Source organism: Podarcis tiliguerta (assembly GCF_965153285.1).
Source record: "Podarcis tiliguerta genome assembly, chromosome: 17".
Taxonomy (NCBI): Eukaryota; Metazoa; Chordata; class Lepidosauria; order Squamata; family Lacertidae; genus Podarcis; species Podarcis tiliguerta.
This window is the reverse complement of record NC_139550.1, coordinates 7,397,537-7,421,236: the sequence shown is the minus strand read 5'-3', so window position 1 is coordinate 7,421,236 and position 23,700 is coordinate 7,397,537. Positions and strand designations below refer to the sequence as shown.

Here is a 23,700-nt window from a genome sequence, read left to right as displayed (position 1 = left end):
GACCCGGAAAAGCTGTCTGCGGACAAACGTCGGCTCCCTCGGCTAGTAAAGCGAGATGAGCGCCGCAACCCCAGAGTTGTTTGCGACTGGATTTAACTGTCAGGGGTCCTTTACCTTTAAGTTACTTGCTATGCAGTCACATCTCAATGGTGCACCTGCTCTCTGTTTGTTGCACAGTATTCTTGCTGAGATGATTGCTCAGTGGACACTCAACAGCCTGGTTTGCACAACATACTAAACTATGGTTTATAAACCATGGTTTAGTTAACCATAGTTAAAATCATCCAAACAGGGCCCTGCAACTTAACTATAGGTTACAAATTATGGTTAGCAGGCACTTGTTAACCAAGATTTGCAGTCAGTTTATAAAAGTTGGTTTACATTAACTTTAGCTTATAATTAAGCTGTAAAACAGGCCTGTTCTACAGCACAGAGATTTGCTTTTGGGCTCCATCTAGCTTTGAAATTGCATTGACTTGTCTGACAAGGAACTCTTGTGGGCCTGCCAAGAAACTCCTCTGCAATAAATTCAGCGGAGAATTATAGGGTTTACATAGCACTTACACCACCGGCCAAGACCTCTGCATGCATTTGAGTGTGTTGTCGAGCAGACTGAACAACCACCTGAGGCAAATAGTTGCAAACAGCAACCTGTTTTTCAGGGACGCTCCCCCATAATAGATAGTCTTCTCACTGGACAAGCCTTGGTGAACTTCTGCGAACATCGGAGAGCCCTGGAACCCAGAGCGAAAAGCATTAAGCTACATTTATAGAAAGAACAGAGCAGCTATTTACTTGTTAACTTAAGAAATCTGCGTCTGCTGTTGCAACTTCCTAATGCGATAATAAATGAGAGATTTAATTAGCAAGGACATGAACTCTCTCCTGCAAAACAGATGCAGGATGCGAAGCCTCTAACTTCTGAGCTCTGCCAGCCTCAAGGAAGTAGCAACGTCCAAGTCTGAACTGAACTCGCCAAGCTTGCAACGCCAATCTTACGCTCTTCATTCTTTCTTAGATAATATTTGTGCAGGATAATTAATGCGCGCCAGCTGTTGCACATGTTGCAATTTTGGAGCAAAGAGCTCTGTGTGGGATTGGCTGACTTAGGAGAGCCAACGGGATTTTTGTCTGCCCAGACTTGACAGAAACCTACAGCTGCTGCTCCAGGCAGACGTCCAGCTGGCTCTCTGAACCAACTGGTAATTAGTTTGAGCTTTCTTATTTGAGGAGCGCAGTGGAGGTGTGTTGGGTATTGTAATGGTTCTAGGGGTTGCTCATGCGTAAATCGGCGCCACACCTGGGTGAGTGAACCCTTTCTGTCTGGACAGCCACTTGCCCATGGCTGTCTCAGTCGCTGGCAGAATCCGTCAGTGGGCGTTTCTTGAACTTCTTCCAGCATAAAAGTTCTTTGACGCCTAGTTGCCACCTACTTTCCCTACGCGGAAGCCTTCTGCGCAGGGAGGGTGTGGGCATCGGAGGACCCGTGCTCTCCCCGCTGGTCCCCGGCGAGGAGTCTTGGAGCCACCTCGCCGATTCCCCCATCTGCCCCCCTCCTCCACTGGTGCTACGCTGATTTCCTTCCCCAGAAGATGTGCTGCTTCTCTCCCTCCCGGGACGCTCTCCGGAATCCCTCTGGAGCCCTCCCTCTCCTTCTGGCTCCGATGGCAGTTCCCTGACAGGTATCCTCAAAATGGTGTCTGTACAGTAACTCTTGCAGTCAGCTTTGCTGATTTCTAGTGGTATATAATATATAGTGACATAAAACGCTGAGGGCTTGTCCACACTCTCACTTGTCCTGTGCCTTAGAAAGGTCCAAGCGGTTTTCCACACCACCCCCACTGGAAAAACCCACTATTTGGCGTGAAATTGCAGCAAGTGTCAATCGGGAGAAAATCTGATTGACGTTTGTTCTGTTTCAGCTGTTGTTGGCATCCTTTTGTTTCAAGTGACAGAGGAGTCTGCCCTGTGGGGCAAAGTCAAGCCGCAGGAGAATAACAGCACCGGCTGAGGCTGGCAACGTTTAGCTGCTACCTCCCACGTTTTTTTTTGCTGGTTTAGCAGCACTGAAGCGATCTCTCTGGGGCACAAACCTGGGCAGCATGTATGGTGTTCCTGGGCTGCCCAGATGACAAGACCCTGTTCTCGGACCCACTGACATGGTCCAAAGGAAAGCAGGGCAATACGTTTGGCACCAGCTTGGCTGCAGGAGTTGCTAGAAGGAGGCGTACAAGGTGCCATCCAACCATCTTAGGGACTTCCTCGCCTGGTTTAGCCGGCCAGTCGAATCCGTTTCCCAGGGTGTGTCTGCTGTCACATGCTGACAGCTTTTAGGAGCCACAGGTGAGAGCTCAGTGCAGGTTGGGGACCAAAGGTGGACAAACTTCCCCTGAAGGAGCACAATGTGTCCCCCACCAGAGGTACCACCCCTCCCCTAAAACCCCATACAAGTTTTCCTGTGCGAAAGCAGCGGGGCAAGCAAAGTTGTGGATGAGACTTTAAACAATTAAGAACTGGGAGACCCTTCTTCAGAGGCAGTGTAGAGATTGTGAATTTTGTGAAATCTTTGAAGGCAGGATGCTTAGCTAAATCTTCTTTTTGCTAGTTGATTGTTTTAATCATTCAAATTATTATTTATACCCAGCTTTTTAGCCCTGAAAAGTGTCTTCCTAGTTAGCAAACGAAGAGGGAGCGCTGATAATACGAATTCTCTTAACTTGAGCCAAGCAAAAAAAAGAAAAAAAGAGATGTTTATTTGGGGCTGGAATTTGTTGACTTCAGTATTGTAATATATAAATAGGAAATGCGCTGGGAAGATGTAATAACAGAAATAAATGCCATCCTAGTTCATTAAGGAGCTCAAATTAGGTCTGCTTTCTGTCTTCTCTGGAGAGAACTCGGGGGTGATGTCAAAATGTTTAGTTGTGTTCATGTTGGGGGTAGCTAAATTAATGATAGCCCAATACTGGAAGGAAGCTGTGGGTTTCAGTAAAACTAAATGGTGTAATTAAGTGTGGCATTTGTTATTAATGGAAAAGTTAAAGAGTCCCCTCTCAATCTCTGTGTGCATATTTTGTTATTAAGACTCAGGAAAAAGCAAGAGAGGGAAAAACACCCACATTTTTTCTGACTTTCCCTTCCTCCTGTGGGTTTGGTCCTTCCATCTCTCTAGGGGTTAAGGGGCTGTGGGCTGGTTACCTAGCACATACCACTGGGCTTGACAGTTTTCCAAAACTCTGGAACAAGTTCTTCCCTTGTGTCCCCGTGGATGGAAGATAGAAATGTGATTTCTTTGTTGCTACCCCTATTTCCCACCCCCACCTCCCCAGGTCTACCAGTCTTTCTTCAACCAGGGCTTTAATCTTTTTCTCCCTCTGCCTTTTCCTTGCCCTGTTAAATTTGCAAAATAAGAAGAATGGCTAGAGCCTCTGCAAGCCGTACATTGGTTCCAGATGAACTGTTTTTTCCCTCTAAGCAGGCATGTTTCACCATACTCTGCTGCTGGCCAAACTAGATATTCTGTGGCTTGGGGAAGCTGGATCTCTGCCAAACCTCTAAAAAGCAGTGGGGGGCGGTGTGCAATTTTGGAGGGAAGAAAATAGGTGGGGGCAGCATCCACCCAGTCTCTCTCGGAGGTCCAGAGAGGCCTAGGCCACTTCCAGCTTTTGAGGCCGTAGCCACAATATATATATATTTAAAAAACAGAAACACACAGGAACAAAATAAGGCACCAAAAAAAGAGTGGGAGGTTTGGACACATTCAGCACGGTCTACGTCTGTGCCATCAGAACTGATCTGTTTCTGTTTATTTCCCTACGTAAGGGAGCTTTTAAGTGTTCAATGCTTTATTATGTTTTTATATATGTTGGAAGCTGCCCAGAGTGGCTGGGGCAACCAGTGGGGTACAAATAAATTATTATTATTACTTATTATTGACATTTACAAACCGTCTCAGTTCTTTAACAAAACTATATCTGTTAACAAACAAAAAATCATATATTTTACCAAATATATGGAGGAGAGTTAAGTGGCTGGCACAGCTGCAACTGTCCCAGATATGTTGTCAGAGGGTAGCAGATGATGAAACTGGAAAAATAAATAAATCTTTCCTATGTAAATGTTCTCTTGCCCAGCTGAATGCCAGCTTTGACCGGCTTTTAATATTTACATCTTCTTGAACTGTTTCCAAGTGTTCAGTTTGTCTATGTTACTTACATGGCAGATGGATCAGCTGACCCAAAAACCACCTGACCAAACTTGGATGGACTGCAAATGTATTTTGATTCTGCAGCCCACAGCAGAAGTTGTGTGTGTTGTGCAAACAGACAATGGCTCGGTTGCTTCTGTATGGAGTAGATGAAATTAATGCGCAGCTAAATTTGGGCAACACAGTTTTGGACTGTTCTCCCCCCCCCAAAAAAAAACCAAAAACAAAAACAAAAACAAAAAAAACAGGAGGTCAGTGCAAGACCCAGGAGGAACCTTACTGCTGTCTTGTCTTGAAAATAGTTTTAAGACAGAGTTTTATTTTCTCGGTTCAAATCTCTCTCCTTATGTTCTGTTTCACTTCGTCAGGTTTCAGCACTGTGTCCAACCCCACTTCTCCATTTCTTGTTACACGTGAACTAGCAGATATTCTGTTTCCTAATTTGTTTTCTGTGTTGATTTTGCCTCAGGAAAGAGCCTGTCACAAAACAGCAAGCAAGTTACCCCAGAACATTTATAAGCATTTTACCCCAAAACATTTTAAGTATTTTGCCCTTTTTAAAAAAGGAAACAGTTCAGATTCTGACCCAAGAAACTGAACCCAGCAACCTGTATACATTATGCAGATTTAGTAGATTTTCATATTTACAGGTTTCCCCTCACCTTATCCCCCAAGCTCAGAGCCTTTGGTTTAAAAAAACACCCTGTACTTCGTGGAAGTGCTGAGGGGGCCCGCAAAAAATGGCAGCAAAAAAGAGGTGACAGCAGTGGCGTAGCATGGGTTGTCAGCACCCGAGGCAAGGCAAGTAATTTGCGCCCCCAACCCGTGGATTTGCGCCCCCTAACCCTAACCCCCAGATGTTGCGCCCAGTGCGGCTGCCCCCCCTGCACCCCCCATGCTACGCCACTGGGTGACAGTGCTCTCTATTGGTGAGTGCCATGACCAACCCCCCTGCCCTGCTTATCTGTATAATGCAGATTTAGGAAAAAAGGAAAATTGGAAGTGCAAGCATACATTTACATACACATGTATGTAATTACACACACAAAATTACAACATGGTAAAAAACAACATATTGAAGAGTATTTCACCTTACATTTCAGTGAATGTATTTGTGGTTCAGAATAGCTTTTGTTTTTTTACAGTAAAATCCTCCGTATGAGTTCCGTTGAGCTTACTTTCTCAACAATTTGTGTTTAGGGCTGCAGCTTAGAATTTTGGTAGCATTTCATCCAGCCATTTAGTTGACATTCTACAGGAGCTTAATGGTTCTCTAAATATCTTTAGGACCTTGAACCCACCCAAACCTGCCTTTGGCAAGAATTTAACCTTGTTGCATTATAACCTTGTTGCATTTAAATAAATTATAAAGGTGTCAGTTCATTAAAGCATAATCAAGATATGGAAGTGTAGAGAAGTGAAAGTTGCTTGTCTCTGGTTAGATGGCTTCTTCTTAAGTGCATGTGAAAAGAAAGAGGATGTACATGAAAGGCTTTTATATCCGAATCCTTTGCTCAAGGCACTTGGCTTGTGATTTCCTTCCTGCAATTTTTTCCCTGTGGTTATTTATTGCACTGGGGAAAAAGGTGGGGGGGAGTTGGAAGTAACACAATTCATTCAAAGAGGGGATTAACCGCTAGAAAACAATGCCAGGGAATCTGTTAGACAATCTTGGTTTGTTATGTTTAAATTTCCCTAAAAGGAAGCGCAGTCAGCATTAATAAACGTTTTTAATAGTGCATTTCCAAAAATATACAGAGAGCTTCATATACACTAAGGCAGGTGCTTATGAGCAGCCAAAGCTGCAATAGGGGCTTCATTAAATCCACCTAATGAGCTCACGGTTTGTTAGGGGTTTTTTTTGTTGATTTTCAAGATGATTATATAAAACCAAACCTATCTGCTGTTACATTGGTGTAGGTGAGCACTTCATACAGTATCGTTATATATTATATAACTAAAGGGATGTGAGACAATTGCCAAATTGTCTGTGTGCATGGTCTATGATATCCATATAGATTTGGCTATTTCTGGCAAAGAGATGTACATATTTTGATCCATGGTAAATTTAATAAAGTCCCACCATACTGCGCTAAAATACATATTGTGGTTTTGCTTTACCCTGTATCAATCGTAGATTGGACGTTATCTTCTCTGAGATTGCAACAGACCAAATGTTCTTATGCCAAGGTTGTACAGACAGGTTGTCTAACTCCTTCCTGGGCTGCACTCTTGAATTCATGGATGAGATGAGATTTTACCTGAGGTCTTCTCAACTCCCCCTCTTAGCTGCCCACCTTAGTGGGGAAAGAGGAGAGGGCCATACAGGGGGGGTACTACTTTGGGCAGCAACCAAGTCATCTTTGTGTTTCGTTCTTCCACAATCTACATCATTTTGCTAACCCTTTTTATTTTTGTGGCCATTCAGCAAGGGGGCTGGGGACACGGAGACCCCCAAGCAGCAGGCAGGGCAGGAATCCATGTGTGGGGGTGCCTGGCTCGCACCCCCTCAAAATCATGCACCTGGGGCTACAACCCCCCCCCCCCGGTTCTCCCCACACTCCAACCCTGTAGTAATCTACTAAATGGACCAATGATAAGGCACATACTTCCTGTGTCCTATGCAGTTATCTTAAATGTTTTGGTAGGATCTGCTGTCTCCCACTGTACACATTTTAACATAATAATGCTCACCCATCATATCTTAACTGTTGTATTTTATCCTCTAAGTCACTTCTTTTGGGGGGTGGGGGGCGGGACGCCGACACAACTAACAAATGTAGTATAGTGGTAACTCGGGTTAAGTACTTAATTCGTTCCGGAGGTCTGTTCTTAACCTCAAACTGTTCTTAACCTGAAGCACCACTTTAGCTAATGGGCCTCCTGCTGCCGCCACATGATTTCTGTTCTCATCCTGAGGTAAAGTTCTTAACCTGAGGTACTATTTCTGGGTTAGCGGAGTCTGTAACCTGAAGTGTATGTAACCTGAAGCGTATGTAACCCAAGGTACCACTGTATATATATTCCAAGAAAGAGTCATTTGTGGTTACTGAATTACTTCATTTTTTCTTCTTCTCTGGAGGTGGGGCAGGGGTGCTGGTACAGTGGTACCTCAGGTTACATACGCTTCGGGTTACAGACTCCACTAACCCAGAAATAGTGCTGCCGTCTCTTCAGTAAGGCTTCTCCTCTCCTGCAGCATTTTCTAATGCTAACCTTGAATGCTGGCATGAATTGTGGTTTCAGTGTTATCTGCATTGTTATCAGTGTTTTTCTGCATGGAACGCCTGTTTGCTTGATATGAGGTAAACATAAATTATTAGCTGGGCAAACACACACCCAGAAGGTGTTTATTTGGAAGCTGTGAGAAGTCATGGAAACTGTGGTGCTACGTTTGTCCTGCTGTTAGGATCTTGGATGGGTGAATGCTTGAGGGGTCATTATTACAAAGCTTTTCTGTCCGTAAAGGTTCAGTGCCATTTCACACAACCCAACTGGGATTGTTCCTTTCATGTGTCTGGACTTGAGCCATGCCGATAGCAAACGGGTTGTGAGATTACGCCACGATGGTGAACAAGTGCAAACTTGCTGATAACAGTTTGTTTTGTTAAATTCATCTCCTGCCCTTTTCCTTTCTGAAGACTTGAGAAGTAACAATTTCACAGGGGAAACTATAATACGGAATACTAAATTAATTTAGCAGTTACATAGAAATGAGAGAGGCAGTGTCAGGCTGGACAGACTTTAAGCTTGCAAGTTCTGTGTTGCTTTTACTTCAAACCATGAAGTCCACCCACTAGAGCCAAACACTGGCTTAAAGAAACAGCCAGCATGGACTTTGAATTAAGGAGCAAGGCACCTTGGGGTCATTTCAGCCCAGGATTTTCTTTTCATTACCAGAACTGAGCTCACAGGCCTTTACTCAAATATCCATTCTCAGTCACGCCCCCCCCCCCAGCTTTCTCCATTTCAGTAGCCTAATTTGGTGATGGAGTTGCTTTTGTTAACCAACGGGGAGCCAGAAATCCTTTGTGATCTACTGCAAATTACCCAGAGATCTACCAGTAGATCCTGTTTTACCTTTACTGTTAAGTTGTGGGTGAACAGACGACACAGCATTTCTTCAAACAGCTCTTGTTTATTCCCAGGCCAGAACTGAACTGAACAGTTCAGCCAGCCTGCTTATATAGAGCTCCAGTAGAACACAACAGTAACCATTTTCTGTAACTATCCAATCACTGAACGTCACTTTCAATCCCTTATTTGCATATGTGGACCTGAGTGAAAACTATCTACAGTATCCCCCTGCTGGCCCAGGGTGAGAACTTCAGTACATAACATTTACCACTCTAGAGTGTGCTGAGCTAGATGGACCAAATGCTCTGACTTAGTAGGCCACTTCCTATGTGAGTAGTGGATAGAACATCAAATCCCACTTGGCCATTAGGTTTGCTCTCTCTTTGCCTTACCTACATCCACTATACAGTTGTTGGGGCTAAAATGTGAGGCCCCTCTAAAATGTTGTCAATTAATCTCTGTTTAACCCTAGTAAGCTGAGCACCAAGTCAGTCTCATAGCATTTATGAAAGCTATTCTGGCTTGGAATTTGCTAGACATACATATTTTTTAGAACAGTTTTCTCTAGTACTTTTGGAAACGAACCAATCCCCTAATATACTTCTGAAATACTTGCTCATGAGAAACTTTTCTTGAATGAGCATCACATTTTAATTCTCTTTTCTTACAATTTGGCTTTTATAGTAATCAAGAGCTGCTTTTTCATATGTGCAGTCAGCCCTGGCTGGTTTTCCTGAAGGGTTAATTAAAATAAGAGAAACGTGTGGTTTCAGCCATGTCCTAAATCCTCCTTAAATTGGCAAGGACACTTTTTAGTTTCGTTGATTTAAGGATTTAAGAATCCTGAAATTCTTGCCAAGTTTGTGAACAACTTCATTATATTTGAAAGTCAGAGCAGAGCAGATTACAATTTAGAAACTCTGAAAACAAACTGACAATACATTATTGCAGAAACCATTTACTTATTAAAATAGCTATAAGAATAAGGCAGATTTGAGAGCACCTTCAGGTATCTTTTACTCCCTTGTATTGCATTAAAAAACCAGTATGAATTATATGAAAATTAGGGAACTCCCAAAATACAGCAGCATCCTCCAGTCCCAATCTTTTAAAAACAAAAAACAGGCTTTTCCTTGTATTTCCTCTTATCAGTCTCCACAGGCCTTCTTGCTTATTACTTTGGTTCCAAGAATAATATCCCAGAATGAAACTGAGAACTCGGCGTCCTTTCTCTTCCGCTTCACTTCCTACAGAGAGAAGGTTTACTAGCTACCTTCTAATCTAGAAGATGCCATGTTTTATTTTGAATATGGGATCTCGTCAAGTACACAACTAATCCTAAATCTAGGACCTCAGGGAGGTACCACTCCACATAACATGTGCTCCTCAGGAGGAGTAACTCTTTTACACACATACATAAATATAGTAATAAGAAGCACAGCTGCATCAGATGTTCAGTATTTGTATTGAGTGAGATCCAAATTGCCTCCAATATCTTCCTCCACTTCTATAGGACTAAACCCTTTTTATAGAGGTTAGGTACCACTTCTAACCTATCACTTACAGCGAGGAAATGAGTCCTTATCAATATCCTATACAGTGGTACCTTGGTTGAAGAACACTCCTGTTTACGAACGATTAGGTTTACAAACTCAGCAAAACCGGAAGTAGTGTCCTGGTTTGCAAACTTTACCTTGGTCTAAGAACGGAATCTGAACGGTGGAAGGGCACTGGCAGCGGGAGGCCTCATTAGGGAAAGTGCAAACCACAGCTGGAGACAAAAATGGGGTCACCTGTGAACTTCAGGGAGAAGTCAAGGTCTTTAATAAGGAAAATAAGCTTCTTATTGATATTTTAAAAAATCATAAATCTTTTCTGAAGCTGATCTCTCTCACACACACTCCATATCCCATAAATGAGATTGGGATCTGGTGGAATCATCTGCCTGATACATTTTTGGCATCGCTGGGGCATACCAAAATTTAAGTGGTTTATAAGAGAGTGGTTGCAGACCAGACAAGGTTTAGGCTTGGTTTGGGCACAGAAACTGCTTTGTCACCCTGTATGATGACCTCCATCAAGAGAGAGACACGGGGAACATGTCCCTGTTAATTCTTCTTGACCTCTCAGTGGCTTTCGATATCCTTCTGGAGCGACTGTCCAGCTCATGCAGAATTCAGCGGCCAGGTCACAGAAGCAAGATGGTTTGAGCATATTACACCGATCCTGGTCCAACTGCACTGGCTACCAATCAGTTTCCGGGCCCAATTAAATGTACTGGTTTTGACCTATAAAGCCTTAAGTGGGTCAGGACCGCAATCCCTCAAGGACTGCCTTTTTTCATACGAACCTACCTGGACACTGAGATCATCTTCTGAGGCCCTTTGTGTGTCTCCTCCTCAAGAGGTCCAGATGGTGGCAACACAAGAATAGGCCTTCTCTGTGGAAGAGAATATTTTAGGACGTTGGAAAGCCGTGAGATTCCTTACAATGATTGAGATTCCTTACAATGATAGGGACTTGGTGCATATGCTCTCAGGCTCCCCAAGGTTTCAAGAGAGGTCTGTGTGGAATGCAAAACAAGCAAGACCCTGGAAAAAAGCATGCTTCTTTTGGGTTGAACCAGCTGATCATAATTTTAAGCTAAACAGAAAAACATGGTGAATGAAACGTTTGAGAGACCTTTGCCACCCGCATGTCTACATTACTGCTTGTGAAGGGCCAGACCTATAATAAATAGTAAATGTTAACCAGCTTTTATTGACTGTGCTTAATAGCCCTTCTTTTTCTTACATTAGGGTGGAGAAGCAACATTTAACCGTGCGAAGCTTCTGAACATAGGCTTCACAGAAGCTTTGAAAGAATACGATTATGACTGCTTTGTATTCAGCGATGTTGACCTAATCCCTATGGATGACAGAAATATATATAAGTGTTACAGTCAACCCAGGCACCTCTCTGTGTCGATGGATAAATTTGGATTCCGGTAAGAGATCAATTGCTAACATTTATTCGACGCTAGCAAAAAATCACATAATAATAGCACGGCTGTTAATATCAAGAGTGGATTAATGTTAGGAACCTGTATCCATGTCGGCTTGCCCACTCTGCACTTGAATTACTTACCGTATTTTCCGTCCTATAGGACGCACTTCCCCCCTCCAAAAATGAAGGGGAAATGTGTTGTGCGTCCTATGGGGCGAATGCAGGCTTTCGCTGAAGCCTGGAGAGCGAGAGGGGTAAGTGCGCACCGACCCCTCTCGCTCTCCATACTTCAGGAAGCTATCCGCAAGCCTTGCAAGCCCAGCGGGAGTTCCCACCAGGCTCGCAAGGCTTGTGGATAGCAGCTTGTTCTGGGGGCTGGGATGGGAAATTATTCCCCCCCAAAAAACCTAGTTGCGGCCTATGGGCCAGTGCGCCCTATAGGGCGAAAAATACGGTATGTTCCAAAGGAGCCTACTTCGCTCTTCTCTGGAATTGCTCTACTCTCAAATCTGTGATCTGTTTGCCTAAAGTTTATTTTTATTTGTTTCTTTAGATACTTTACTTACTGTTCTTCAGCCAAGAGGCTCTCAGAACAGTTTATATAAAAAATAATGATGCTTTTTTTAAAAAAAACCAACAACAGTAAAACCATTTGCCTTGTGGGAATCAAGGTCTGAGGTCCATTTTAGACGTAATGGGGAAGCCTTGTTTGCCATAATATGAATGAGCTGCTGTTTTCCTGCACTCACTTCTCCTGTGGCACTTGACAGAGAAGAGGGAAAGGGGGTAGAGGCAAGATCATCACAGCTTGAACATGTAACAGGAAATTATGGTTTATTGCCGTGGCTGAATTAGGCCTGAAAATGCTTGCAGGTTATGTGTGCAACCTCATTAGGAACAAGTTTTGGAGATATCAAATGGGCTGTTGCTATATTGGTGGGAAGATGATTGCCTGAAAAGTGAAGTCTTGAGGTGTGTAATGTGCTAAGGACAAAAAAAAAAGAATGCTGATAATTATGCAGTTATTACGTTCTGCTGTATTTCTGATAGGACATAAAAATGAAAACCAGTTGCCTTCATTTAGTGCAATAATAGTCCAACTTACCTGGGGTGGGGAAAGGGTTTGAGTGAATTCTGAGCTTACTACATCCTGATCTTTAGAAACATAGATTATTCTCTTTAAGGCATTCATGATTTTGTGTGTGTGTTGAAGCACATATTTCTATGGCATTTATTGCTGTTACATTTTAGAATTGCTTTAATGGAAACCATCCAGAGTGGCTGGGACAACCCATTAAGATGGGCAGCGTACAAATAATAAAATTGTTGTTGTTGCTACTGTTCTTATTAATGCAATTATTAATATGTTAACTTGCAATCACAACTAGACGAACAATCCTAACATCTTGGTGATAGCAAAAACTTTTTTTTTTTTTATGAGATGCCTTTCTCTCTTTCAGCTTGCCTTACAATCAGTATTTTGGAGGAGTGTCTGCTTTGAGCAAGGATCAATTCCAAAAAATCAATGGCTTTCCCAATAATTATTGGGGCTGGGGTGGTGAAGATGATGACATTTATAACAGGTAAGGCTCCTGTGGTGTAGTGGTTAAGAGCGGTAGTCTCGTAATCTGGGGAACCGGGTTCGCGTCTCCGCTCCTCCACATGCAGCTGCTGGGTGACCTTGGGCCAGTCACACTTCTCTGAAGTCTCTCAGCCCCACTCACCTCACAGAGTGTTTGTTGTGGGGGAGGAAGGGAAAGGAGAATGTTAGCTGCTTTGAGACTCCTTAAAAAGGGAGTGAAAGGCGGGATATCAAATCCAAACTCCTCTTCTTCTTCTTCTTCTTCTTCTTCTTCTTCTTCTGTGTCTCCCAATTAATATAGATTTCTTTCACTGTTTAGAGGAGGAGGAGGAGAGAGGGATTGCTCTTCTGGCAAACTGAAATGTTTGAATAAGCAGGACGTTCGTCATAGTGTGACAGTGAATCCCATTCCTTGTGTGCACTTACTATAGGAGGCGCTTCTTAACATCCCATAGTTGGCCAAGAAAGTGGCTGCTTACAAGCATGTGCCAGGAAGTGGCGAAAGAAATCCCGCTGGCTATGTAACCTGTCCCCAACGGCCACACCTGCCTTCCTGGCTGTGACATTAGCAAATAGCTTAACTTGTATGTATTTCAGCTTGAACTCCAGACATTAGCCTGCAGTGGCTTGTATCCAAAGAGGGCCAGGGAATGGAGCTCCTCCATTGTTTCCCTGTTCTTCCTGGCTCTCTGTCAATCGGAGCTGGCAGAAAGCAGGAGATCCTGAGACAGTCTGGTGCTCTACACTGCGCTGGGGTCACTGTTCTCCTTGTCTCTTTAGCGCCGCTCACTAAGCTGCAGAGCAAACAAGAGTCTGTCTTCCCACTGTCAGGGTCAAGCCTTTGGCAGCCAAGTGTTTCCATTCAAGCTCTTTGAAAGCTTGCTTCCTCTTCACTAGTACTGTGGGGAAGGTTGCTGCTAGTAAGTTCCAGGAAGTCTTTACATAGGAATCCCAGGATGTCCATGTCTTCGGAGGAGTAGAAAAAGTAGGGAGTATGGATTGCAGGCACAACAGTATGGGAATTTATTTACTTATTTTAATATAATTTTTTATTAGGTTTTTTTTAAACATATCATTTTCAACAGTAATTAAACATACTTTTACATCTTATTCAAATTTTTTTTACTTCCATCAATCCTGTCTGAAAATTTTCCAATCTAATCTCTCAGTATGCATTTCTTATCTTCCCTATTACATTTCAAACTCATAACCAATATCTCTGTCTTTTTCTACTTTGTGACACTTCGTATATTTCTCCTTACAAAACTTCTTGTAGCCCTACTAGCGTAATTTGCTGATTACAGTTGCTCTTCAAATAATTCATCTACTTCTTCCAATCTTCTGTAAATCTCTGGTCCTGCAGGTTTCGAATCCTTCCTGTCATTTTGTCCAATTCTGCATAGTCCATTAATTTCGTCTGCCATTCTTCTTTCATCAGAATTTCTTCTTGTTTCCATTTCTGGGCTAACAATACTCTTGTCGCAACAGTATGGGAATTTAAGATGCCTAAGTCTTAAATCCTTTTTTAAAAAATGTAGATGGTGTTTTAAGAATACTGTCAAAGGAAATGAATTCACTGTTTCATTTTCTCAAAATAAAGGCACTCGGGTTCTGGGAACCCTGGCCAGACTTCCTACTCTTTTAATTCTAAGTGTGCTGAGCACAGAATGTTGGAACTGTCAGAAGCCAAAGGAACTCTGAGCATGATCAGAAGTATCCTTATTGTATATTTTCATTTCATTTAAAGAATGGACATTCCAGTAATGGCAGAGGGCCGTGATGCTAAACGTTAAGCCAAATGTTAACTCTGTTAAAAGTTAAAAGCAGAGTTAGAAGACCAAGAGTACCTCCTTTCCCCTTTCCACAGTTGCTCAGAAACCTGCTTTTCAGCTCTCAAGCCCTTTATTGCTAGGCTGAAGACATGTTTTCAGCTACTTCTTATTTCAGTGCTCCTTAAGGTGAGCTGTTCTTGACATGAGAAGGTAAACAGCTCTTGACAATTATTTATTTAGTTAGTGCCACTTCTACCCCCTCACGCCCATAGCTGAAAAACACAATGGAAGCACAAAAGTTGGGGAGTTGGGAAAAGTCGTCCAACAAAACTAAAAGTCAAATGAAATGGGTTGTACAGACTAAAAGCCGGGCTGAATTGTAAGAGTTGGGGGGCAGGCATGGAGGCTTGTTGGCAACCCAGAGCAAAAGCATCCTGACTCTTGCTTAAAGGAAGAGAGCCCCCAATTCCTTTTGGAAACGGTTCCATAGTTGAACTGTTCTTACCACTTCTTAAACTGCAGTGCACAAACTAAACACAGTGCCCCGGACGGTGACAGTGTACACACATCCGAAGCACACTTTGCCTCTCAAAGAATTCTGGGCACTGTGTTTTGTGAAGGGTTGCTGGGAACTGTGACTCTGTGAGGACTAAACTACAGTACCCAGAATTCTTTGAGGGGGTGAAAGTACAGTGGTACCTCTGGATGCGAACAGGATCTGTTCCGGAGCCCTGTTCACATCCAGAAGCGAACGCAACCCGCGTCTGTACGGGTTGCGATTCGCCGCTTCTGCACATGCATGTGACGTCCTTTTGACCGTCTACGCAAGTGCGAGCGGTGAAACCCAGAAGTAACGCGCTCCGTTACTTCCAGGTCGCCGCAGCGTGCAACCTGAAGATACTTACCCCCAAGCTACTTCAACCCAAGGTATGACTGTACTTCAAATGTGTTTTAAAGATACAGTGTCTACACAGGCAGTGTCTGACTAATGTGGAATAAACAGGAACTAATACTGCTTGTGACTTGGAAACCACAGTTTTGTTAACGTGGCAGGAGCCTTTAGTGTGTGTGCGGCAACATAACTCTATGCCTACCAGAAGGAGATGATAGCCACAACATTTCTGCAACAGAGATCAAGGCCCTACTTCCTAGGCACAACAATTCTCAACCTCATACAGAGTAGGAATATAAAGCAAGGCCTGGCTAGGGAGAGGCAGTTTCTGAAATCCATGGGGCCTGGTCTGGGAAGAGCTTTGAGAACATAAAGGACATAACATTATGGAGCAGGGGACAGGCAGAGAACAGTTTGCTGAAGAAAAATTGTTGTGGAAGCCTTCCAAGAGTCTTGGCACTTAATCTATATTTCCTGATGCTGCAGCTGCCAAATATCTCTTGGATTACTAATTATGACTGGGAAAAGTTACATTAGAATTTGCATTTGTAAGAAGATACGGACTTCTTTCTGGGTCAGCCTTCAGCCCAATACAGTGAGGTAGTGCCATCAGAATCCACAGGGATTGAACCAGCGTGTAGACAGAGGAAACACTGATCTATATATCTTCTTTATATATACTTGTGAAAGTGACTTGTAGGTGTATTGCATTAATGAGATAAGTGTACTATAAACTTATAGCGAAATAAGTGATAACATTATTTAACTTTCATTTCATAAACTACTTTCAGCTGGACTGCTATGTTTTGTTCTATGGGCATATTTAAAGCAGGGATGAGGAAACTGTGGCCTTCCATATGATGTTGGACTTTATAGTACTCTTGACCATTAGCCATACTGGCTATAACCAGGGGTGTTCAACAATACCTGGAGGACCACAGGCTTCCCATCCCATCCCTGGTTTAAAGCATGGCTATGCTTTTCTATAACAACAGCCTCTTTATTTGTGTGCCTTTTGCAGGATTGTTTTCAAAGGCATGAGAATCTCCCGCCCAGATGCTGCAATTGGGAAATGTCGGATGATTCGCCATTCGAGAGACAACAAAAATGAGCCCAACCCACAGAGGTAGGTCCTTCTTCATTGTGCTCTGTACAAACATCTTCAAATGGTGGTACTGGGTGGCAGCCGGTGGTCTCTCTCATGCTGCTAGCAGGCTATATGATCTAGCAAGGCTTCCTTCAGTGGGAGGTGATTTCCTCCAATTTCCCTCCTTGCAAGCTCCCATACTGTTCAGGAAGTTCCTTCAGAGCAGACCTTGGAGGCTCACAGGGGGCAGGAATTCGCAAAAAAATAAAAATTGCCTACCTTGCTTTCTGAAAATGGTAGCCGTGACTGGGTGAAAGGAGCTTTCCGTCAGCATGAAGGACACCATTGGATACAACATGTCCACATTTTGCTGGCTCTCCTTTTCTTTAATTTAAATATCTAACAGTGAAGAGACTTGTATGGCCTGCTCATATTTAGAATTGGTTGCTGGGGAGAGCAAGGTGGGGGGCTGTCTTTTTACGACAGAAAGGGTGTACAGGTGAGGGGTACATAGCCCTGCCATTCTCCATCTCCCTCTCCCTCTGCTCAGCAGTTCAAATATTTTCCTCTCTAGCCCAGCTCCACCTCAGCATCAGAGCTGAGCTTGGAAGAGAAAGATGCTTGAAGTGATAGTTCACAAGGAAGTACCGTATTTTTCGCTCTATAGGGAGCACCGGACCAAAGGACGCACCTAGATTTTAGGGGGGGGGAATAAAGAAAAAAAAATTATTTCCCCCTCCCCCCAGCCCCAAAGAGTAAAGAAGCCAAGACAGCGAGCAGGATCCACCCCCTGGCTGTCTTGGCTTCCTCTTTAGCCGCGCTCAACCTCTCCAGCCGGGAGAGGCTGCACGCGGCTTTTGGCAGAAGCGGGGCTGGGGCGGGGGAAGCCCGAGCTTCCCTGACCCCAGCCCCCAGAACGGGTCCGGGAGCGGCGGCGAGATTGTGCGCAACCTCGCCGTCGCTCCCAGAGCTTGCTGCTATCCGCAAGCCTTCGGAGCCCGGCGGGAACTCCCGCCATGCTCTGAAGGCTTGCGGATAGCTGCCTGAAGCCTGGAGAGCGAGAGGGGTCGGTGTGCACCGACCCCTCTCCCTCTCCAGGCTTCAGCAAAAGCCTTCATTCGCTCCATAGGACGCACACACATTTCCCCTTCATTTTTGGAGGGGGAAAAGTGCGTCCTATAGAGCAAAAAATATGGTAATTTGGGGTGAGGGTTCTGTTGTCCACCTGCAGAATTTTTTTATGTAAGAAAGCAAAACTACTCCTCCTCTTTTAGATGTGAATGAAGCAGGCACACGGGTGGAAAAGTCTGCTTCCCTACCATCGTGTTTACTCTGGCTTCTAGGCTCTAAGCCGAATGGAAAAGCAAGAGATTGTTTTATGCCTCTTTTCAGCCCACAGTCCTAACTCTTCCTTGTCAAACTTGAAAGCTTGCACTGCATCTTGAAACTATTAGCTGGTTCAATAGCTGGTCTCCTAGAATTCTGTGTGATATCAGCACAAATGTTTATGTTAGGTTTGAGCATTTGGGACATAAAATATTTTGTTCTCTTCGTGTTAGCCCGAATACCCTTTCAAGGAGGCAAATGAAGGTTCTATTTGCAAATCAAGATTTCCCAACAGTGAATCTCTCTTGTTCTTGCAGGTTCAACAAAATTGCTCACACAAAGGAGACAATGAACTCTGATGGCTTAAACTCTCTGAAATACACAGTAGAAAGAACTGAGAAATTCCCATTGTATACAAAGATCACAGTGGATATAGGATCACCAAAGAGCTAGCATGGCAGAGGTGCAACAGAAGACTTGGAGAACCCTAAACAGGGGCTGCTCATCCTATCAGAATTTTATCCCTGCTGTTTTATTACAATCAACATGAAAAAAAGGATGCCTTATTTTGCCATTCTGAGGCCTTTCAGTTGGATGGACAATTAAGAATTTTAATCTCAAAACTCTTGCTATGTGTGTCTCTCTTTTAAAGTTTAGAACTGTTTGTAGGAGTTCGTAAATATGTCAATTTTTCAGGGAATAGTAGTGACATATGGGCAAAATCCACTGGGAAGTTTTTCTGTGCTAGCCCCATAAGAAGGTCTGAAAGCTGCCTGAAGGCACCATCCATCCATTCATGCGGCTCCACTGTGCCTCGGTGGGGCTTGCGCAAGAGAGTTGCATCGTGGACGGTGCCCATTGCAATGTTCTCCACTATAAATAGCAGTAGCACAAACTTGGGAAATACTTCTGCTTTAAAATGGATGGTGTATTATGCAATTATGGGCCATTTCCCCCCATTCAATTTTAAAATTGGGCAATGTTTATGAAAATTCAGTGCTGTGGTTACCGTATGAAGGACTGGAAAATGCTGCTAAAATTGTTTTTGCGTTTACCTCTTTTGATACAGCTCCCCATTCTTGCAGACAGGACTGTTCTTGTCTTCTTAGCTATTGAAACACCTAAAAAGAAAAAAGAGGGAAGAGAAATAGGATTATCAAAGGGGGGGGGGCTTCTATTCTGTTCTGCTGGCAGAGGGAATTTTAATATCTTGGGTCTCTTTTTCCTGAAAAGTGTCTTTGCGTGACAAAAATATTTAGGCTCTGACTCTGAGGGCAAAGTTCTCAACCCAGTTATCTGTTTGACGTGGGTTTCTGTCCACCACAGGGAAAAAGCGCAGTGAACTGGACTGCACAGTATTTGTTTCAATCCGAATGGATCTTTCTAGCCCCCTTGAAGTTGATCTTGAAGTCCTCCTTCTGTCTTGGGGCAAACTGAATGGTTAGAGAGATCCCAATAATCATGCTATAGTCCGGAGATCATGCAGTGCTTTCTCCTTGCAGTGAAGGAAAGAGGTAAAGGGGCAGATTGCAAGCCTGAGACTCGGGGCCAAACATATGAGTTGTGGCCCATGGACACACAAAAAGCATTCCACGCGCATTTTGCCCTGTTAAAAATTCACTTGCTTACCTGAGTCAGTCCATCTGTGTGTAGTGTTAGCATTCCTCTTGTGAGCACACTCAGCCTCTTGATCACTGGGAAACTACTGCCACAATTGAATGAATGGGCCAGGTATTGCTCAAGGTAAGTGCTTCTCAAAGCCTGAGGAGCACTGCCTTGTGTATTGGAAGGTCAGGCAACATTCACTGTGCTTCCCAGTTTGCGATATGGGCTTGCCTCTAGAAGCACACAAAGTAGCAGTGTGTGCAGCGCAACCAAAGATTTCGCAAGCCAACGAAGCCCATTTCCATTTGCAAGGCAGCGGCACCTATGCAAATCGGTAGGATTTCAGGGAAGGCGCAGCAATAGATAGACTAAGGACCTGGGGTTCACTAAATAAACAGAAACTCTCTATGAAAGCACCTTATTAAGCAGTGAGTAGGAATTTGCCACTCTTCGGGGGGGGGGCTGCCTCTGTAGTCTGTAGCAGTGGATGAACCATTTGACTTGTGATGTAACTCCCTTGCTTGAGGTCAGTGGGCCTACAAAGCATCAATGTCAATGATGCCTGTAAGTCCTTGACATTGGGGGGTTTGGAATGACTTGCATAAGTACCATTTCTTGATTGCCTTATGCGTGTATGCTGAATTTCATATTCCTTTTTTACTGTTACAATGCAATCTGTTTCTCACTGAGGAATGGCAAAAGGTCTGTAATTCTGGGTTCATAAGGTAGTCTCTTTTTTAAAAAAAAAATATTTTGTCAGATACGTTTACTATTCCAAGGACTAAATACTGTATAAATGTCAAACAAAACAATTATTTTTTTTTCTTGCAGTGTTGTGTGTTAAAACGTGAAATTCGCTGTTTTTATTTTTGCAACATGTTATTGAAAAGTTTGCAGGGGGTTGTATATCAAACCTAATAGCATGTTAACACCATCAGTACAAGCTGCAGGCAAAGTCACATTTAAACCAGACTAAAAAAAGGGGGGTTTGTGCACTTTGATTTGTATAAACCATCCTTGTGATGTTGGTGTGCTCCTTGAAAAGGTGGCCTTTTTAGTATATTGCTTGAGGAGATAAAGACATCTCCTAAAATATTTTTGTGAGTTCTCAAAATATCCGTCTGGATGCCATTGAAATTCAGGTCCTGTTTGGATGTTGTGTTTACTCCCTGCCCTCTCTGTACTGTCTGTGTGGAGACGTGACATGATTGCAGTGCTGTTAGGTTACAAAATTTAGAATCATAGGCTCATAGAGTTGGGAGGGAACTAAATACTTCTGCCAGAATGTCAGAATCTGTGTTTATAGCATCAGGCTTGCTCAAAACCATTCACAGGACCTTCTTAGGACTCCATAAATGAATGAGGATGGGCTTTAACTTTAGCTTTCTGCTGCACAGCCTCCTATTTCATTGGAGGCACATAAGTCAATTCACTTCATTTTGTGCCTTGTATATAGGAGCATAAATGAGGCAGAGACAGAGAAGTGAATATCTAAACCAGGCAACCTTGCCTTTACTCAAGAGCAGGATCCCCCTGATCATTTGAGAGACTATTTTTTAAAGATTAAATATCTCTGTGGGGATCTCATGCATAGTCATTAATTTCTCTTCACAGTGAGAAGAGTTGAGGACAGGAGGGTACAACCCTGTTCTGTGGAGAATGTCGTTCAAACAGGTCCTGAGTTTCCTAACTTTTAAGAGGTTTTGACTTATTCTAATTGGATAATTAAGGGGGAGGGAGGAATACAAAGAATTGAGCCCTTTTTTATTCAGCTGGTAATGTGTGTGTGTGTCTTTCATTCATGCATGTTGGGTTTAACTTCTTTATTTATTTCAACATACTGAGCCAAATGCTTAGCCTTTTACTATTGGGTGTGTGGGAAGGGGGCAAAACAACTGTATATCTGTAATTGGAAGTGTATGTCTTCCTCTCATTTTAAATACGCTCATTTGTGTTTGGAGTTGACTGCAAACACTCTGGAATGTGCCTTAATTGAGAAGTAACCCGGGATATTTTTTTTAAGTCAATCAAATGTTAGGTGCATTTTGAACCAATGTTCAGGTATTTCTTATAGTGGGTATACATCTTGCTATAGTAATTGACTTGGGTTGTTCTACAGCCCTTTCACCTAAGTATTTGGGGAGGAATCCATACTGTGCTGTATATTTGCATGGAGAATTTCCCTGAACCCTGATAGCATGCAGCCCCAGAAGAAATGAGTGGTCTGGGGTCAGTTAGGGAAGCAAGAGTATTGAAATGCACACACTAGCACCACAGTCTAGCTCAGACATACTTTTTCCTTGCAGTGGTGGGTCAGTGCACCCATATATACCCAAGACATTTGCCTCCGCACCATACATTCAAAGCACCGTTCTACTACTTGAACAGACGGGGAGAACCCCAAGAACTGTATCACAGAATCAGAGAATTGTAGAGTTGGAAGGGATTCCGAGGATAATCTTGTCCAACCCCCTGCCATGCAAGACTGTAGCTCTCCCGTATGGGGATCGAACCTGCAATCTTGGCGTCATCAGAACTACGCTGAACTATCCAGGCTGACTGTAGTTCAAGGGTTTGGGGAAACTAGCCCTGTGAGGCCAGCACCCTTCACAAAACTACAGTTCGCAGTCCATGTCTATTAAAGAGGTATGATATTATTTTAAATGTATGGCGTGAATGTGGTATCGTTTATGAGGAAGAAATACCAGTACCGTATTTTTCGCTCTATAACACGCACCTGATCATAACACGCACGTAGTTTTTAGAGGAGGAAAATCCGTAGGCATGCCACCTGTAGGCATTTCCTCCATAACACGCACAGACATTTCCCCTTACTTTCTAGGAGGAAAAAAGTGAGTGTTATGGTGCAAAAAATACGGTAATTCACTTTCCAAGTAATATGTGAACAGGCCTTGGAACCCAGCTGTATGCTTCAGTATGGTGGGTTTTTTAAAAGTTATGGAGATTAGTGCCTCCCTATTATTTTTATGTATCCAGTAGTTAAGGAAACTAAATAAAACCAACCAACCCGTGCCTGTTGTTGAAATAACCAGTCTTTTAGCTCTGCGAGAGCTACTGGGATGCCCACCCTCCAGAAATAAAATTGCTCTTTCTGGAAATTTCTAGTCTTTCTTCCTCAGAAAGCAGGTATGTAGGTTACATTTTGCAAGCTAGAGACACAATAGTTTTTAAGAGACTTAAATAAAATATTAAGCACATAAGAAGGATTGTGCTGGATCAGGCCGGTGGTTCATCTAGTGCAGTATCCTGTTCTCACAGGATACGTGTGGGGGGAAACTAAAGCATGTTTGCAAAACACTTCGCTTCCCACAGCGTATGCACATATTCTTTTTGTCCCACTGTTCTACCTGCTCAGGTCAGTTTTTTGGTGTTTGGGGAGTGATAAGAGGCACACCCCCCCAAAAAAAATTTAAACCATGGTAAAATTGGGCAGAGCATGCACACACCTCTTTCACACTGCCTTTAACTCTCAGAATAAATTGCCATCTCTCTATGGCTTCACTGGACTTTGGAACGCATTAAAAAACCCTCTCCAAATCTGGTCCAGGATGTCGTCAGGGGGAGTGGGCACATTTGTACTATGCAAGCAACTTTTAAGTTGCACATCATAAATAGCTTTGCTGTGTGTTTTTGTCTCTTTGTGTGAAGATCGGGGGGGGGGTGTCATAGAAACCACATTGAATTACCTGAGAATACGTTTTAGCGCTCTCAGCTTCAAAGGTTTTGACGAAAGTGCCTTTAAAATATGTTCATAGCAAGGGGGGGGGGCGTGGCAGGGGGAGGAATTGCTCCACAGAGCAGCATTTGATAAATTCGCATTGCTGTGGCTTGGTGACCTATTTTTTTGCAAGAAACTACATTAAAGACATTGTAAACAATAAAAGTTGGTGTTTTTAATTTGACGGAATGTTTCTGCTCTTATATTTTCAATCCTTTGGTTGTGCTTCTCCCTTGGCTCCCAATCCACATATGTTAAAACATAAACTTGTTTTTAAAATTATGGAGCTTCAGAGAACATGGGGCCATGGTCAGGCACTGTTATTCAGAAGTGAATCTCCGTTGGGAAACCAGTGCTTGCCGTTCCAGGATTAGCATAGAATCATAGAATCATAGAGTTGGAAGAGACCACAAGGGCCATCGAGTCCA

At 43.3% G+C, this 23,700-nt stretch overlaps 1 protein-coding gene across 1 annotated transcript in view; it reads left to right on the top strand.

Moving 5' to 3' along the window:
* Positions 1 to 23,456, top strand: part of B4GALT1 (beta-1,4-galactosyltransferase 1) — a 50,592-nt gene extending 27,136 nt beyond the window's left edge. Inside the window, exons 3-6 of the mRNA XM_083420522.1 lie at positions 11,083 to 11,270; positions 12,730 to 12,852; positions 16,537 to 16,641; positions 18,246 to 23,456. Coding sequence (XP_083276648.1) covers positions 11,083 to 11,270; positions 12,730 to 12,852; positions 16,537 to 16,641; positions 18,246 to 18,381 — 552 coding nt within the window. The 3' untranslated portion in view covers positions 18,382 to 23,456. The remainder of the gene's footprint in view (positions 1 to 11,082; positions 11,271 to 12,729; positions 12,853 to 16,536; positions 16,642 to 18,245) is intronic.
* Positions 23,457 to 23,700: the final 244 nt, after the last annotated feature.